This window comes from Lotus japonicus, chromosome 1 (assembly GCF_012489685.1).
Source record: "Lotus japonicus ecotype B-129 chromosome 1, LjGifu_v1.2".
Lineage (NCBI taxonomy): Eukaryota > Viridiplantae > Streptophyta > Magnoliopsida > Fabales > Fabaceae > Lotus > Lotus japonicus.
Window position 1 is genome coordinate 125,779,647 of NC_080041.1, and position 15,953 is coordinate 125,795,599.

The following is a 15,953-nucleotide window of genomic DNA, read 5'->3' on the forward strand; positions in this document are numbered from 1 at the left end:
ACACTTTATTGCATTGATCATTTACTAGCATGTTTGGATGTGTGTTGAACACATACTCCAAAACACGTTAGCCAACAAGCTTTTATAAATAAATGTGATTTTAAGGTCTAAACATGTTGTCAAAAAAACAAGGGTCTAAACATGGATTGCAAATGTGCATGCCCAATTAGTAGCATAAATGGTTAATAAACTCATCTAATGTTCAAGTTTACATGGTGGACCGGGCGGGACCTTCCCATGATAGGACCCGCCCAGAGTTAGAGTTTGACGTGACTATAAGACGGCAAGGCAAGGCCTCCTTAGGGCGACCAACTCACTGGGTCGAGGATTTATGAGGCCCAAGAGCCCAATTTGGACAGCATTAGGATATTGGACCATCCCACTATAAAAGAGGAGGTCATTCATTGTAAAAATGATTTTTTCATTATTATATTACACTCTTATCTTCTCCTAGCTTTGTCTGCTAGGGTTTTGGATAAGGTCTCTTCTTCATGTGAGATCTCGGTCCAAAACACATGGTGATGATTGTTTTGTAAAAATAACTTTTGTCCAATCATTAGAAGAATTAATCTTACCATTACTTACTTGGAGACCCTTTTTTTACCAGAAACATTGTTTAATACAAAGGCAGCTAACTATGTAATCTAATATACACTCATAATCATGATAAAGAACTTAAATTTTACTACAAAATATAAAATCAAGATATCCCATGTGAATGAAGTTATCTAATAAGTTTTTTTCCACTCGGAAAACTGTAATGAAACCTCTAACCACTTGTTTAAGCGATAAAGTGTTAAAAGGCGCTTGTTACTACAATATAACTATTAGCATTTTTAATCTATTGTAGTTACCGTTTTTAATTTTTCCCGCTTAACTTAACCGAAACCAAATTGAAACGTTTTCTTCCCCCTTTCCCTTCTTCTTCACTGCTACTCCGATTTCCAGCTGCCAACAGTGTCGACCCTCTCTCTCTCTCTCTCTCTCTCTCTCTCTCTCGTTCGCGAAGCGCTCTCGTCGCGGTCACCGATCGTTTCTTCTCTGTTACTTTGAGGTACTTTCTCTTCCACAACTTCAACTATTGGTTACTGTAAAATCTTCGTTCTCACCCTTAATTTCCTGATCAAATCTTTCAAAACCCTAAAACGATTTCTAACATTGAATTCATTTCAATTTTTGAGGTATGTATGTGTATTCAGCAGATTGGATGGATTTCTTTCAGTTGCGAGAAGCTTCATAAACCTAGATCTTTTGGTAAGTTCAATTCTTGTAAATATTCAATGCTGTTTGAGAGAAAACAATGATTTGCAATCCTTTGCTTTTTGCCATGATGCAATTGATTAGTGAAATGTGATAATACTTCCCTTTATGAATTATTGATTCTGTGCTTTACATGGCTATTCTCCATGATTTGATCTACTGTTGCTGCCTTGTCCTTATTTAGCTTCAGTAACTTGTTAGTGAAAGAGGGATGGATTTTTTCAGTGTTTTTTTTTCTTATACACATTCGGGTGAGGCGTGACGTTTAGAAGTAGGGAGAAGCGACGCAAACCTTAAAGCCGTAGACTTCTTTAGTTAGCTGATGCCCTGTTAGTGTGAGAAAATAGGATACATATAGAGAAAGTAATAGATTTATTACAAAGCTGTGCAGCTATTTTGGTCTACACGCAGTGGTTACAAGAATTGATAAAACAAATGACTAATGTTACGCTTTATAAATACAAAGAAATCATATAAAAAAATGACTGGTAAAATTAACAAATTGGAAGAGGGGCACCGTTCCACTCTCCAAGGCATTCCATAAGTGGATCAATAATTTTACCCTGGCATATTGCTGTGAACAATTTGTCAAACTCCTCGCCCGGAGACCTGGTCTTTTCACCAGTAAGCAACTCAGTTCCCAGCTCCTCCCTCACAAACTTGTACAGTGGGTAAGATCTGCATTCATTTATCTTGTTTGGAATTGCTGGATTTCCACTCTCATATGCAGCCCTTGCGCTTTCGACCTCCTTAGGCAAGAGACTCTTCAACTCATCCTCGAAAGTTGCAATCTTTTGAAAGATTGATGTCTTTGAGTCCTTCTCGTTTTCTCCATTTACTAATGCATGGTCCACAAGCACTTGCCTCAGTTTTTGCATCAATGGGTAAGTAGCAAGGCATGGGTCATCAATGTAGGCAAATAGAGTTTCCCTATCGACCACCTTCAGCAAATCTTTTTCACAAAACCTGGAAGGATGGAGTTCCCCATTAACACCAGTGGTCAGAGTCCTCTTGGCAACTTGACTTACAGTGCTCTTCACCGAGTGTTTCAAGTTCTCCTCCAAATGCCTCAAGTCAATTGCTTGGCAAAGTGCAATCAAGAATGTGGAAGACATGAGCTTAAGGATTTCAATGGCTTCATACGTTTTTCTAGAAGAAATCAAACCCAAGGAATTCACATCTTGGTTATGTTGCTCAGCACTTTGGACATGAGTTGTGACTGGATTCGCAAGATATTGGAGCTCGGAGCAATAAGAAGCCATGGCAATTTCAGCTCCCTTGAGACCATAATCCAAGCTGGGATTTCTACTAGCTGTGAGATTTGAAGGCAGCCCGTTGTTGTAATGATCATCCACAAGCTCAGTGAATTGAGCAAACATGAGTTTGCCAATTGCTGCAAGAGCCAGGCGTGTGTTGTCCATGGAAACTCCAATAGGGGTTCCTTGGAAATTACCACCGTGCAAGGCCTTGTTTCTTGAAACATCAATCAAAGGGTTGTCATTCACAGAGTTAATCTCTCTCTCGATTGACTTTGTTGAGAATCGAATCACTTCAATCAGAGGACCAAGCCATTGTGGAGAAGTACGAAGTGCATATCGATCTTGTTTTGGCTTTTGTAAAGGGTCCACATCGTGCAACTTCTTTGCTGCTTTCATATAGGAACTTCCATCCAAGATGTGCTCCATGATAGCAGCAGCCTCAATCTGGCCAGGGTGGTGCTTCAACTTATGAGTCAAATGGTCAGTGAATTCAGGTTTCCCTTGCATGACTTCGGCAAAAATAGCTGATAGAACTTCAGATAGTATAGCCAATACATTAGCATCAAAGAGAACAATAGAAGCTAACCCAGAACCAACAGCAGTGCCATTTACAAGGGCAAGCCCTTCCTTAGGCTGCAATTCAAAGAACCCAGAGTCAATGCCAGCCAATTGGAAAGCTTCCTTGGCATTAACCACCTCGCCGGATGGTCCAACGGCTTTGGAATTTTGTCGGCCAGTAAGCAAACCAGCAATGTAGGAAAGAGGGACTAGATCACCAGAAGCCGTGACAGTACCACGAAGTGGTAAACAAGGGGTGATGTTGTTGTTGATGAGCTTGGTGATAGCTTCTAGGATTTCAAATCTAATGCCTGAGTATCCTTGGAGAAGAGTGTTGATCCTCACTAGCATGGCTGCTCTGGTTGCAGGCTGTGGCAGTGTGTGGTTTGTCTCGGTACCATTGCCAAATATTCCAGCATTCAAAAACCTGAAGAACAAGAATATATAAACATCAACAACTTTTATACATTGAATGTAATTGCAAATAAGATGATTAATTAATTAGTAGTTAGTTATGATGAGTGTGGAATTGAGTTAGTATATTATAGTACCTGATGAGTTCTAGCTGCAAAGCATTGCCATTTTTGGTTCTACGGTGGGAAGTGGCGCCGAAGCCGGTGGTGACACCGTAACTGTCAGTGCCGTTGTTCATGCTGTTCATCACCCAGTCACTGCTTGCCTTGACGCCAGCTCTAGCTGATTCACAAAGCTCAACGCTCACGCCTTGGTCGTTTGCGGCGATGGCAGCCACCTGAGCTATTGTGAGAGTCTCTCCGCCAAGCTTGACCACCGGCTTCCGGTACTCTGCCACCATGCGCTTGACCTCGTCCAGGTGGCTCCCCTTCATTGACTCTGCTGCTACACCCCAACTTAAGGGATCACTGCCGGCTTTAGCAGCTGTGCAGAAGATGGAATCATTTTGGCTCTGGTGGTGGCCATTGGTGGTTGGTGCCATCTTAATATTATTGCAAACTGATAGATATTATACTTGAAAGATTGATTATCGTAACAAAAAATGGAGCTAGCTTGCTCAAGTTATGAGGGAGAGAAGAGATTGTTGTGTTAAATGTGGAAATACTTAGGAGAATTGTTGATTTCCTGAGAGATGAATGGAGAGTGAGTGGGCATTTATAGGAAGATTGGTGTGTGAGTCATGCGTAGCTGTTAGGTAGATAGGACAGAAAGGGGGTTGGTGAAAAATTTATAATGGCCGTCTGATTGCCATTCCTTCACGAGCGACTTGGATCCTGCTACGTGTCACTCCAAGATTTGTTCAAGCTTGTTGGTAGATGTGGCTGCTGTGTCCTCCAAACGAAATGAGAAGGTAGTTGGAAGAGGAAGGAATCTGCGAGGTACACCAAACACAGTCAAGTCAAGCATGTACCACACAGTATTCTTTTGACGGCTTGGTTTGTTTTTTTGTAGTTTTTCTCAATCAACGTGAGGATCAAATGTAACATACCAAGTTTTCACGGTTTGGTTTCAGTCAACGTAAGCTAAAGCACGTGCATGGGTCAAGTTTTGACATCAAAGGAAACAATTATCTAAACCAGTTTAATCTATTTGACTTGGACTCTTGGAGTACTGTTCGATTAAGTAGCACAGCTTTATTCAAGCAACTCATGTGCCTAAAAAGAAAAAAATTACTTCAGTGAAAAAAATAGAAAATTCTTTCTTAAACGTTAACATCTTCTATATTATGATGAATAAGTTGTTATTCACACTTCTCCCATACTTATACCAAGTGGGAGAAAGGAAAAAAAAAGAGAAAATGAGAGAGACGATATGTAATATGATAGAAAAATAAGAAATAATTAAGAAGAGAATATATGTGGAGATGAGATGAAATACAAAGAAAAATATTATGCTGAGCCGGCTTCTTTTGTTGCTTAAGGCATGACCATGGTGTTCAAAACTGGTGTCCCCTGCTATTTTGGTTTATTTCTCATTTGGCTGGTTTTCTTTTAGTGGTTCTGGTTTTTTGCACTTCTGCTGTTATTAATTTGTTGATTAATCTATAGACTTCATTCTGGGATGGTTCTGATTGGATGGACGGACTACCATTTTTTTTTTCTTCTCATTTTCTTAGAAGGGCTTACCCCTTATGTTATGTGTATATAATTAAGAAAAAGTAAATGAAGTGGAAAATTATAAGAGTGTAAATGAATTATACTCATATCATAATTGACAATTATACACCTTAGAAAGAAAATATAAATATTGATAAAAAATGTGAATCAAATAGTAATTTTGTTTTTATTTTAATTAAATATATATATATATATATATATATATATATATATTCGGGATTTAACAAAATGCAATTTTTTTTTGAAATTTTTATTTGATATAAGTTTAAGAGCTCTTGTACTTAATAATACGATTGAATGAGAAAAGAAGGAAAAACAGAAGATTAATGTTCTCTTCATACTTTTACCCTCTACACTTTTTGAAAGAAATATAAGAGAGAGAAATGAGTGATAGCATAAGTGATGTGATAGAGATAGAATAGAGAAAAAATAAGAACAAAAACAGAGTGGAAATGAGAGGTAAGACAAACAGGATTATGAACATAGTGAAGTTCAAAGCAGAAAGCACAGGTGAGCAGACAAAAACGGTGGGAAGAGGTAGAAAAAGTATAAGATTACTTAACAATTACACGTATGATGCAAAGGGTACAAATCACTATATTCTGAAGTTTAAACCTCACATCACATCACATAGCATGGTAAAATGTCTTCTCTCGAACTGTAAGAGTTTTAGAAACAATTATAGTTTTATTCTGTCTAGAGCTTATCCCTTTTCCCTAATTAGCGTTGGATTTTACATATAAGATTTGCATTCTTCGCAGACATTGGATTAAAACAAACTAGTGGCCTAAAATTGGTGTATAAATGTAAAACTTATACATTGATTTCATTTGATTCTACTCCTCTATCTGTACTAGACTGAAGTGTTGTTACTTCCCTGAATTGGTTTCAGATAAGCTAAAAACCAAAGATTCTGGTCTGAGTTGGTGATCTTAATATACTGAACTGCATCTATGATGCATAAGTTTTGGGAAAGGGTGGGAAAATGTTCTGTAACATGTTGTCTGTAACATGTTTCTCACATAAGTCTCTTTTTGGTAAAAGCCAGGTAATCAAACTACTAGCTTGCTGAAATTTAAGAGCAATTCCAAAATATTAGACTAACTTTTAATGGTTGGTATTCTGGTTTTTTTATTTGAATAAGGTGAGATGAAATTTATAGAACTTGGTTTAGGGTCTGCAGGCTTATTCTGATTTAATGTCAGATTCTCATCATTTCCCCTCGCACCCAGCTTTTGCAAAAATCTACTTTTATCTCTTGTCTTTCTGCTTTGATATATATGTCACATATCATGATTTAGTGGTTTATTGATCTTGAGGTTGCTTTGGATGGGGACATTCCAGGTGGTTGTTTAGCAGATATTAAAAGTTGATGAGCAATGCCAGGGTTTATTTGTTCTCTTTCTTTCTATCCTTATTTAGTTTTATTTCCTGTTTACCTTGCTTAAGAGTTCAATGTCATACCTGTACAGGGAATTTGATCTTTAAAGTTAGCATATTGTGGAGAAATTCCACAAATTAGTTTGGTACAAATAGCTATAGCCTAGTAACATGTTTAGCCATAATTCCATATTCCGCAAATTAGTTTTCCATATTATTTTGCCCAAGGCTTGATAAAGCAAATGAATAAAGTTACAGTAGCATAAGTACAAAGAAAACATATCCTGAAGAAACTAGTAAAGTTAACAAATTGGAAGAGGAGCACCGTTCCACTCCCCAAGGCATTCCAAAAGAGGATCTATAATTTTACCCTGGCATATTGCTGTGAACAGTTTGTCAAACTCCTCACCTGGTGACCTGGACTTTTCACCAGTTAGCAACTCAGTTCCCAACTCTTCCCTCACAAACTTGTACAGTGGGTAAGATCTGCATTCATTGATCTTGTTTGGAATTGCTGGATTGCCACTCTCATATGCAGCCCTTGCACTTTCAACCTCCTTTGGCAGTAGACTCTTCAACTCATCCTCAAAACTTCCAATCTTTTGAAAGATTGATGTCTTTGAGTCCTTCTCATTTTCTCCATTTACTAACGCATGATCCACAAGCACTTGCCTCAGCTTTTGCATCAATGGGTAAGTAGCAAGGCAGGGGTCATCGATGTAGGCAAATAGAGTTTCCCTATCGACCACCTTCAGCAAATCTTTTTCACAAAACCTGGAAGGATGGAGTTCTCCGCTAACACCAGTGGTAAGAGTCCTCTTGGCAACTTGACTGACAGTACTCTTCACTGAGTGTTTCAAGTTCTCCTCCAAATGCCTCAAATCAATTGCTTGGCAAAGTGCAATCAAGAATGTGGAAGACATGAGCTTAAGGATCTCAATGGCTTCATAGGTTTTTCTAGAAGAAATCAAACCCAAAGAGTTCACATCTTGGTTGTGTTGCTCAGCACTTTGCACATGGGTTGTGACGGGATTTGCAAGATATTGGAGTTCTGAGCAATAAGAAGCCATGGCAATTTCAGCTCCCTTGAGACCATAATCCAAGCTGGGATTTCTACTTGCTGTGAGATTTGAAGGCAACCCATTGTTGTAATGATCATCCACCAGCTCAGTGAATTGAGCAAACATGAGTTTGCCAATTGCTGCAAGCGCCAGGCGTGTGTTGTCCATGGAAACTCCAATAGGGGTTCCTTGGAAATTACCACCGTGCAAGGCCTTGTTTCTGGAGACATCAATCAAAGGGTTGTCGTTCACAGAATTAATCTCTCTCTCGATTGACTTTGTTGAGAATCGAATCACCTCAATCAGAGGGCCAAGCCACTGTGGGGAAGTTCTGAGTGCATAACGATCCTGTTTTGGCTTTTGCAAGGGATCCACCTCGTGCAACTTCTTTGCTGCCTTCATGTAGGAACTTCCATCCAAGATGTGCTCCATGATAGCAGCAGCCTCAATTTGGCCAGGGTGGTGCTTCAACTTATGTGTCAAATGGTCAGTGAATTCAGGTTTCCCTTGCATCACTTCAGCGAAAATAGCCGATAGAACTTCAGCTAGTATAGCCAATACGTTAGCATCAAATAGAACAATAGAAGCTAACCCTGAACCAACAGCAGTACCATTCACAAGGGCAAGCCCTTCCTTGGGCTGCAATTCGAAGAACCCTGAGTCAATGCCAGCCAATTGGAAAGCTTTCTTGGCATTAATCACCTCGCCAGAGGGTCCTACAGCTTTGGAGTTTTGTCGGCCAGTAAGCAAACCAGCAATGTAGGAAAGAGGGACAAGATCACCAGAAGCCGTGACAGTACCACGAAGTGGTAAACATGGGGTGATGTTGTTGTTGATGAGCTTGGTGATAGCTTCTAGGATTTCAAATCTAATGCCTGAGTACCCTTGGAGAAGAGTGTTGATCCTCACTAGCATGGCTGCTCTGGTTGCAGGCTGTGGCAGTGTGTGGTTTGTCTCGGTACCATTGCCAAATATTCCAGCATTCAAAAACCTGAAGAACAATAATATATAAACATCAACAACTTTTATACAATGAATGTAATTGTAAATATGATGATTAATTAATTAGTACTAGTTAGTTATGATGAGTGTGGATTTGAGTTAGTATAGTATAGTACCTGATGAGTTCTAGCTGCAAAGCATTGCCATTTTTGGTTCTACGGTGGGAGGTGGCCCCGAATCCGGTGGTGACTCCGTAACTGTCAGTGCCGTTGTTCATGCTGTTCATGACCCAGTCACTGCTCGCCTTAACGCCGGCTCTAGCTGATTCGCACAGCTCAACGCTCACGCTGTCGTTTGCGGCAATGGCAGCCACCTGAGCTATTGTCAGGGTCTCTCCGCCAAGCTTGACCACCGGCTTCCTGTACTCCGCCACCATGCGCTTGACCTCGTCTAGATGGCTCCCCTTCATTGACTCCGCCGCTACACCCCAACTCAAGGGATCACTGCCAGTTTTAGCTGTAGTGCAAAAGATGGAATCGGTTTGGCTTTGGTGGTGGCCGTTGGTGGTTGGTGCCATCTTAAAAATGCAAACTGATAAATAGTTTACTTGGAAGATTGATTATTGAAACACAAATGGAGCTGGCTTGCTCAAGTTATGAGGTAGAGATTGTTGTGTTGAATGTGGAAATACTTAGGAGGGTTGTTGATTTCCTGAGAGATGAAGGGAATGGTGAGTGGGAATTTATAGAGAATGTGGTGTGTGTGTCATGTGGTTTTGTTAGGTAGAATAGGATTGGCGGGCTCTGTTAGAAAGGGGGTTGGTGGAAAACTAATTATATCCGTAGGATTGCTACTCCCTTTACCAGCGGCTATGATCTTGCAACGTGGCTGCTGTGTTTCCAAACGAAATGTGGAGGTAGGTTGTTGGGGTCAGCATTAGACGAAGGAAGCAATGTGGGAACACCACTCTTGCTAGTTCAACTCCAAACGTAGTCAAGTCAAGCCTCTACATCACACCGAATTCTAATAATTTAGACGGCTTGGTTTTTATTTTGTAATTTTTTCAACCAACATGACAATCATATTATTTTATCTAATATTCTACTAATAAGTTTCATGGTTTGGTGTATTCAGTCAACGAAAAAGCTAAACATGTAGGTCAAGTTTTAACAACTATCTAAACCAGTTTAATTTAATTTATTTGATTTGGAGTTCTGTCTGGTTCATTAGCTCAACTTGATTCATTCAACTCCTCTACCTAAAAAGAAAAAAATTACATCAGGGAAAAAATTGAAAACTCTACCTTAAAAATTAAATCCTCTATGTGATAGTATGTTGAACTGGCTTCTATTGTTGCTTAGTGCATGACAATGTGTCCAAAACTAGTGCTCCCTGCTATTCTGGTTAACTTCTGCTTTTTTTTTTTGGTCAATGGTTAACTTCTGCTTCATTACTGCTTTTGATCCCTCATTGCTGATATAAGATCTTTTTTTGGGTCAAAGGTGGATCATATTAAAAGCGTAAAGGCCCAGCACAAAAAGGCTAAAGCCCAGGTACCACAGATGTCTATCTCAAAGGCAAGTGAGTACATCCTAAAATTACTTTTTACACACCTAATAATTAGTATGGTGCAATTAGCCTATTGCCACATGTTTAGCCATAATTCCATATTCTACATTAAACTTTATTGCTTGTAGAAAGTACTGTACCTAGACAGAAGATTTGTTGATGTATTGAATGCCTTATATTATTGGTGTCGTGCTGTTTCATGCATATGCACCTCTTAAATCTTAATAGCCCTACTAAATATGTTTCCCCTGTACAGTGGCAATGCCTAGCTTTTCCAATTGTCATGTATCATGGAACCATACCTCTCATATTCCTGCTCAAAGATTTGAGCAATTTACATAATTGGTGGTTAACCCTTTGACAACCCAGAGTATCATGTCAATATTTGCTTCAAAGTTAATTCTATTGCAAATGTGCAACATCAGTGATAAGTAGGATAAGTAAAACATACTGACAGGTTGTACAAACATAGTTTCCTTTCTCTGATGACTTTGGTTTTCAAATGTTTAGCTACCTGACCTGGCTAATATACCTTCTACAAAATTCTGAATTAGTGGAGGGACTGTAGGCATCTAGTGCAATGAGTATCAGTAAATTGTCTTCAAGAAAGTGGAGTGAATTTTAAAGAATCTTTGGAGGATTTCATTTTCAGTGGGGTAGGGATGGTAAGAGACACTACATTTTGGAGCAGGATGCAAGGAAGAAAGATATAAAGCTGTGCAGAGTTCATTATAACAAAAGTAAAATACCAAAGCATGTGAATAGGGACATTTCATTTGATCAAACCATTGTCATGGTTAAACCTATTGTTGGCACAATTTTTGAAGATTGTATAAAATTTACAAAATCAAGAAAAGATATAGCTAGAACAACAAGTGAACAAAGGGTGGGAAACATCATCTGAAACTCATACACTAAAATTGGTTATACATGTGCTGATGAAAACAGATATTTTTAGGCATCAAAACATGAAAGTGAGAAATGATTGCTGTGTCTAATTGTCCATTTTCTGAATGGAGAAAAGACACTCTTTGCTGAATTATAGACAAAATATGCTAAATGAACTAAAGACTCCAGCCCCTCGCTGCTGTTAAATGTGCTGACTAACGAGTATTTGAATATACTGTTTGCCCTTGTCTTCAGTTGTAATTCCACACGATTAGATGTGATTTTCCAAAAGCTGAGGTAATGCTGATCTTAAGAAACAAACTTGAACTCAACTAAATACAACATAAAGAAAAATGTTTGCAGTTTCAAAGACATGAAACTATGTATTATAATATAGTGATACTCAAAGCTCTGGCAAACAACTAAAAATTCTATTATATAATATTAAATTACAAGCTCCTCTTTCACATCGAGGAAATTGAGATGGAGTTTTCCTTATTAGTTTGCTAAGGACTTGATAATCTGAATGATTAATGCTTCCCTTGCGAAGATACAAAGAAACCATTTCTAAAAGTTACTAATAAAGTTAGCATATTGGAAGAGGGGCACCGTTCCACTCCCCAAGGCATTCCAAAAGAGGATCAATAATTTTACCCTGGCATATTGCTGTGAACAATTTGTCACACTCCTCGCCTGGTGACCTGGACTTTTCACCAGTTAGCAACTCAGTTCCCAGCTCCTCCCTCACAAACTTGTACAATGGATAAGACCTGCATTCGTTAATCTTGTTTGAAATTGTTGGATTGCCACTCTCATATGCAGCCCTTGCACTTTCAACCTCCTTTGGCAAGAGACTCTTCAACTCATCCTCAAAAGTTGCAATCTTTTGAAAGATTGATGTCTTTGAGTCCTTCTCGTTTTCTCCATTTACTAAAGCATGATCCACAAGCACTTGCCTCAGTTTCTGCATCAATGGGTAAGTAGCAAGGCAAGGGTCATCAATGTAGGCAAATACAGCTTCCCTATCGACCACCTTCAGCAAATCTTTTTCACAAAACCTGGAAGGATGGAGTTCTCCGTTGACACCTGTGGTAAGAGTCCTCTTGGCAACTTGACTTACAGTGCTCTTCACTGAGTATTTCAAGTTCTCCTCCAAATGCCTCAAGTCAATTGCTTGGCAAAGTGCAATCAAGAATGTGGAAGACATGAGCTTAAGGATCTCAACGGCTTCGTTGGTTTTTCTAGAAGAAATCAAACCCAAAGAGTTCACGTCTTGGTTGTGTTGCTCAGCACTTTGGACATGAGTTGTGACTGGATTTGCAAGATATTGGAGTTCAGAGCAATAAGAAGCCATTGCAATTTCAGCTCCCTTAAGACCGTAATCCAAGCTGGGATTTCTACTAGCAGTGAGATTTGAAGGTAAGCCATTGTTGTAGTGGTCATCCACAAGCTCAGTGAACTGAGCAAACATGAGTTTTCCAATTGCTGCAAGGGCCAGACGTGTGTTGTCCATGGAAACTCCAATAGGGGTCCCTTGGAAATTACCACCGTGCAAGGCCTTGTTTCTGGAAACATCAATCAAAGGGTTGTCGTTCACAGAATTAATCTCTCTCTCGATCGACTTTGTTGAGAATCGAATCACTTCAATCAGAGGGCCAAGCCACTGAGGTGAAGTTCTAAGTGCATATCGATCTTGTTTTGGCTTTTGCAAAGGATCCACCTCATGCAACTTCTTTGCAGCTTTCATGTAGGAACTTCCATCCAAAATGTGCTCCATGATAGCAGCAGCCTCAATTTGGCCAGGGTGGTGCTTTAACTTATGTGTCAAATGGTCGGTAAATTCAGGTTTCCCTTGCATCACTTCGGCAAAAATAGCCGATAAAACTTCAGACAGTATAGCCAAAATGTTCGCATCAAAGAGAACAATAGAAGCTAACCCAGAACCAACAGCAGTGCCATTAACAAGAGCAAGCCCTTCCTTGGGCTGCAATTCAAAGAACCCTGAGTCTATGCCAGCTGATTGGAAAGCTTCCTTGGCATTAAGTACCTTGCCAGATGGTCCAACAGCTTTGGAGTTTTGTCGGCCAGTAAGCAAGCCGGCAATGTAAGAAAGAGGGACCAGATCACCGGAGGCCGTGACAGTACCACGAAGTGGTAAACATGGGGTGATGTTGTTGTTGATGAGCTTGGTGATAGCTTCTAGAATTTCAAACCTAATGCCTGAGTATCCTTGGAGAAGAGTGTTGATCCTCACTAGCATCGCTGCTCTAGTTGCAGGCTGTGGTAGTGTGTGACTTGTTTCTGTACCATTGCCAAATATTCCAGCATTCAGAAACCTGAAGAACAAGAACATATTAACATCAACAACTTTTATTTAATGAAATGTATATGTATATCTGATGACTAATCAATTAGGAGTTAGGAATGAATTAATTAGGAAGTGGATGGAAAATAAATTAAACTGCAAGTAGTTAGTTATGTGTGCTGAAATTGGAATTGAGTTATTACCTAATGAGTTCTAGCTGCAAAGCATTGCCATTTTTGGTTCTGCGGTGGGAGGTGGCGCCAAAGCCGGTGGTGACACCGTAACTGTCAGTGCCATTGTTCATGCTGTTCATCACCCAGTCACTGCTCGCCTTAACGCCAGCTCTAGCTGATTCGCACAGCTCAACGCTTACGCCTTGGTCGTTTGCTGCAATGGCAGCTACCTGAGCTATGGTCAGAGTTTCCCCGCCTAGCTTGACCACAGGCTTCCTGTACTCAGCCACCATGCGCTTGACCTCATCCAGGTGGCTCCCCTTCATCGAATCTGCTGCTACACCCCAACTCAAGGGATCACTGCCTGCTTTAGCAGCAGTGCAGAAGATGGAACTATTTAGGCTCTCGTGGTTGCTGTTGGTGGTTGGTGCCATCTTAGTATATATGATCTCTCACTTACAAGATTGATTATCTTAAGAAAAATGGACTAAGTTTGCTAGAGTTATGAGAAGGGAAAATGAGGAAGAGATTGGTGAGCTGAATGTGGAAATGTTAGTTTGGTGAGTTGTGGGTTTCCTGAGAGGTAAAGGGAAGAGTGAGTGGGTATTTATATAGAAAGAGGGATAATGTTTCATCCACACCTCTCTTTTGAGGTGGAGAGGTGGAATGGTGAGAGAGATAGGAAGAAAAGAAAAAGTAAGAGAGAGAAAATATGAGATGTGATAGATGATAAGATGAGAGAGATAGAAATAAAAAGAGGTGGAAATGAAGTGTTTAAAAAATGAGGTGTGTATATATCATTACTCTAGAAAGAGTAGGTGGATTGGTTTGTTTATTGTTTGTCTGTTTTTTTGTTTTGGAGGACTTTTTCCAAATTCTAATGTGTGTGCTTGGTAGGTGAGACTAAGTGGCTGATCTAACAGAATGTGGGTTGTTGGAAAATTAATTATAGCCGTTTGATTGCCACTCCCTTGACTAGTGGCTAGGATCCTACAACGTGTCTCTCCAGGTTCTCTGTATTCTATTGAGCTTGTTGTTAGTGCTGTGTCGTGCAAACAAAATGAGGAGGTAATTGGAACTTGGAAGGACAGAAGCAACGAGGGAATATCACCCTTGCTAGTCCAACACTAAACGTTAGTCAAGTCAAGCCTCTACATCACACAGTATTCTTTGGACGGCTTGGTTTCTTATTTTTATACTTTTTTCAATCAACGTGAAAATCAAATCAATTTATCTAATATGTTAATAAGTTTCATGGTTTTGTTTATTCAGCAAGCATAACAGCTAATGCATGTGCATGATCCAACTCAATCGGGGTCATGTTTTGGCATAAAACATGTGCAAATTATTTGATTTGATTTAGAGTAGTAGTGGAGTACTGCTGCTTTCATTAGCAAAACATGATTCATTAGCACATCTACCTAAAGATTAAAATTGCTTCAGGGGAAAAAAGTAGAAAACTCTTTCTGATAGTCTGCTTAACTGGCTTCTATTGTTGCTTAATGGATAACAATGGTGTTTCAAACTAGTGTTCCCTGCTATTGTGGTTTACTTCTGTTTTTTCTGTTAGTGGTTCAGCTGGTTATTTGCCCTCTACTGACATTAATTGCTAGGCTTCACTCTGGTCTTGTTATCCTACTACAATACTTTATGTTGGATCCACACCTGACTTTGGAGTGTTTTAGTCATTTTCAGCGCTTTGTTGATGTGGTATCATGAATTTATGTCAATTCCTTTGGAGTTTAGTTGAATAGGGAAAAGAGGTGGTGGTTTCATGGTGGGTAGGGGTGGAATTAGGCTCGCTAGGCGGACTTAAAAAACCCAAGGTCTGAGTCTGACTTGTTACTTGTCATAGTCTGATCTTTTTGAAAGTCTAGTCTGACCTGATAGCCTAATAAAAGACCAATTTTATAATAAAATATCTAAGTAGATTGTCAAATCTATTTGTAAACATGTCAACAAACTTATACATTAATGATTTAAAATATATTAAAATCATTATTTTTTTTATCTTCTAGGTCAAAGTAAATAGCTTAGTCCATATTTAAAGAGTTTTATATGGTTTAGTCTAACATGTTTAAACATATAAATAAGTCAATTAATATATAACTTTAAGATATTATAATACAAATTCAATGTAAAATAATAAAACGATAAATTTATATTTATCATATTTATTTAAATAGCTCGGCTTGTTTGACTTATAAGACTTTTTAAGTAATCTAAATTTGATTTTTCTAACTAAGTATGCTTCTAAAAAAGTTTTAACCTTATTTATTAATTAATTTGGTCTAGTCTGATCTAGACTTGATGTAGGCTAGTTCATAAACCATTGTCGGTCACTTGGCCTACTTCTATCTCTAATTTTTTTTTGGGGGTGGGGGTGGGGGGAGAGAGATTAATTGGAACTTGAGTGATTCTGGGTTTTGAGTTGGTGGTGGTTGGCCGAGCGTGATTGAGAAAGAGGC

The 15,953-nt window shown here is 39.2% G+C and overlaps 3 protein-coding genes and 1 long non-coding RNA gene across 4 annotated transcripts; 1 reads left to right on the plus strand and 3 right to left on the minus strand.

Moving 5' to 3' along the window:
- Positions 1-859: 859 nt before the first annotated feature.
- LOC130730348 (uncharacterized) lies at positions 860-10,483 on the plus strand. Its single transcript, XR_009016317.1, has 3 exons — positions 860-1,054; positions 1,182-1,254; positions 10,053-10,483. It is a non-coding gene; the product is annotated as an uncharacterized LOC130730348 (long non-coding RNA).
- On the minus strand, positions 1,616-4,190 carry LOC130730345 (phenylalanine ammonia-lyase 1-like). The gene is made up of 2 exons (XM_057582333.1): positions 3,629-4,190; positions 1,616-3,504 (listed from the first exon to the last, which is right to left on the minus strand). Exons 1-2 carry the CDS (start codon positions 4,030-4,032, stop codon positions 1,755-1,757), a joined length of 2,154 nt encoding a protein of 717 aa, XP_057438316.1. The 5' UTR covers positions 4,033-4,190; the 3' UTR covers positions 1,616-1,754.
- On the minus strand, positions 6,740-9,278 carry LOC130730347 (phenylalanine ammonia-lyase 1-like). The gene is made up of 2 exons (XM_057582335.1): positions 8,727-9,278; positions 6,740-8,599 (listed from the first exon to the last, which is right to left on the minus strand). Exons 1-2 carry the CDS (start codon positions 9,125-9,127, stop codon positions 6,850-6,852), a joined length of 2,151 nt encoding a protein of 716 aa, XP_057438318.1. The 5' UTR covers positions 9,128-9,278; the 3' UTR covers positions 6,740-6,849.
- A 936-nt stretch (positions 10,484-11,419) lies between the features above and the next one.
- Positions 11,420-14,081, minus strand: LOC130730346 (phenylalanine ammonia-lyase 1-like). The gene is made up of 2 exons (XM_057582334.1): positions 13,516-14,081; positions 11,420-13,343 (listed from the first exon to the last, which is right to left on the minus strand). Exons 1-2 carry the CDS (start codon positions 13,917-13,919, stop codon positions 11,594-11,596), a joined length of 2,154 nt encoding a protein of 717 aa, XP_057438317.1. The 5' UTR covers positions 13,920-14,081; the 3' UTR covers positions 11,420-11,593.
- Positions 14,082-15,953: the final 1,872 nt, after the last annotated feature.

Bases quoted from the DNA above. Each gene is read 5' to 3' on its own strand.
- LOC130730345 (XM_057582333.1), bottom strand. From the start codon at position 4,032: ATGGCACCAACCACCAATGGCCACCACCAGAGCCAAAATGATTCCATC. The intron at 3,505-3,628 runs GTACTATAATAT...CTTGTTCTTCAG, and splicing joins TTGCAGCTAGAACTCATCAG to GTTTTTGAATGCTGGAATAT.
- LOC130730347 (XM_057582335.1), bottom strand. From the start codon at position 9,127: ATGGCACCAACCACCAACGGCCACCACCAAAGCCAAACCGATTCCATC. The intron at 8,600-8,726 runs GTACTATACTAT...ATTGTTCTTCAG, and splicing joins TTGCAGCTAGAACTCATCAG to GTTTTTGAATGCTGGAATAT.
- LOC130730346 (XM_057582334.1), bottom strand. From the start codon at position 13,919: ATGGCACCAACCACCAACAGCAACCACGAGAGCCTAAATAGTTCCATC. The intron at 13,344-13,515 runs GTAATAACTCAA...CTTGTTCTTCAG, and splicing joins TTGCAGCTAGAACTCATTAG to GTTTCTGAATGCTGGAATAT.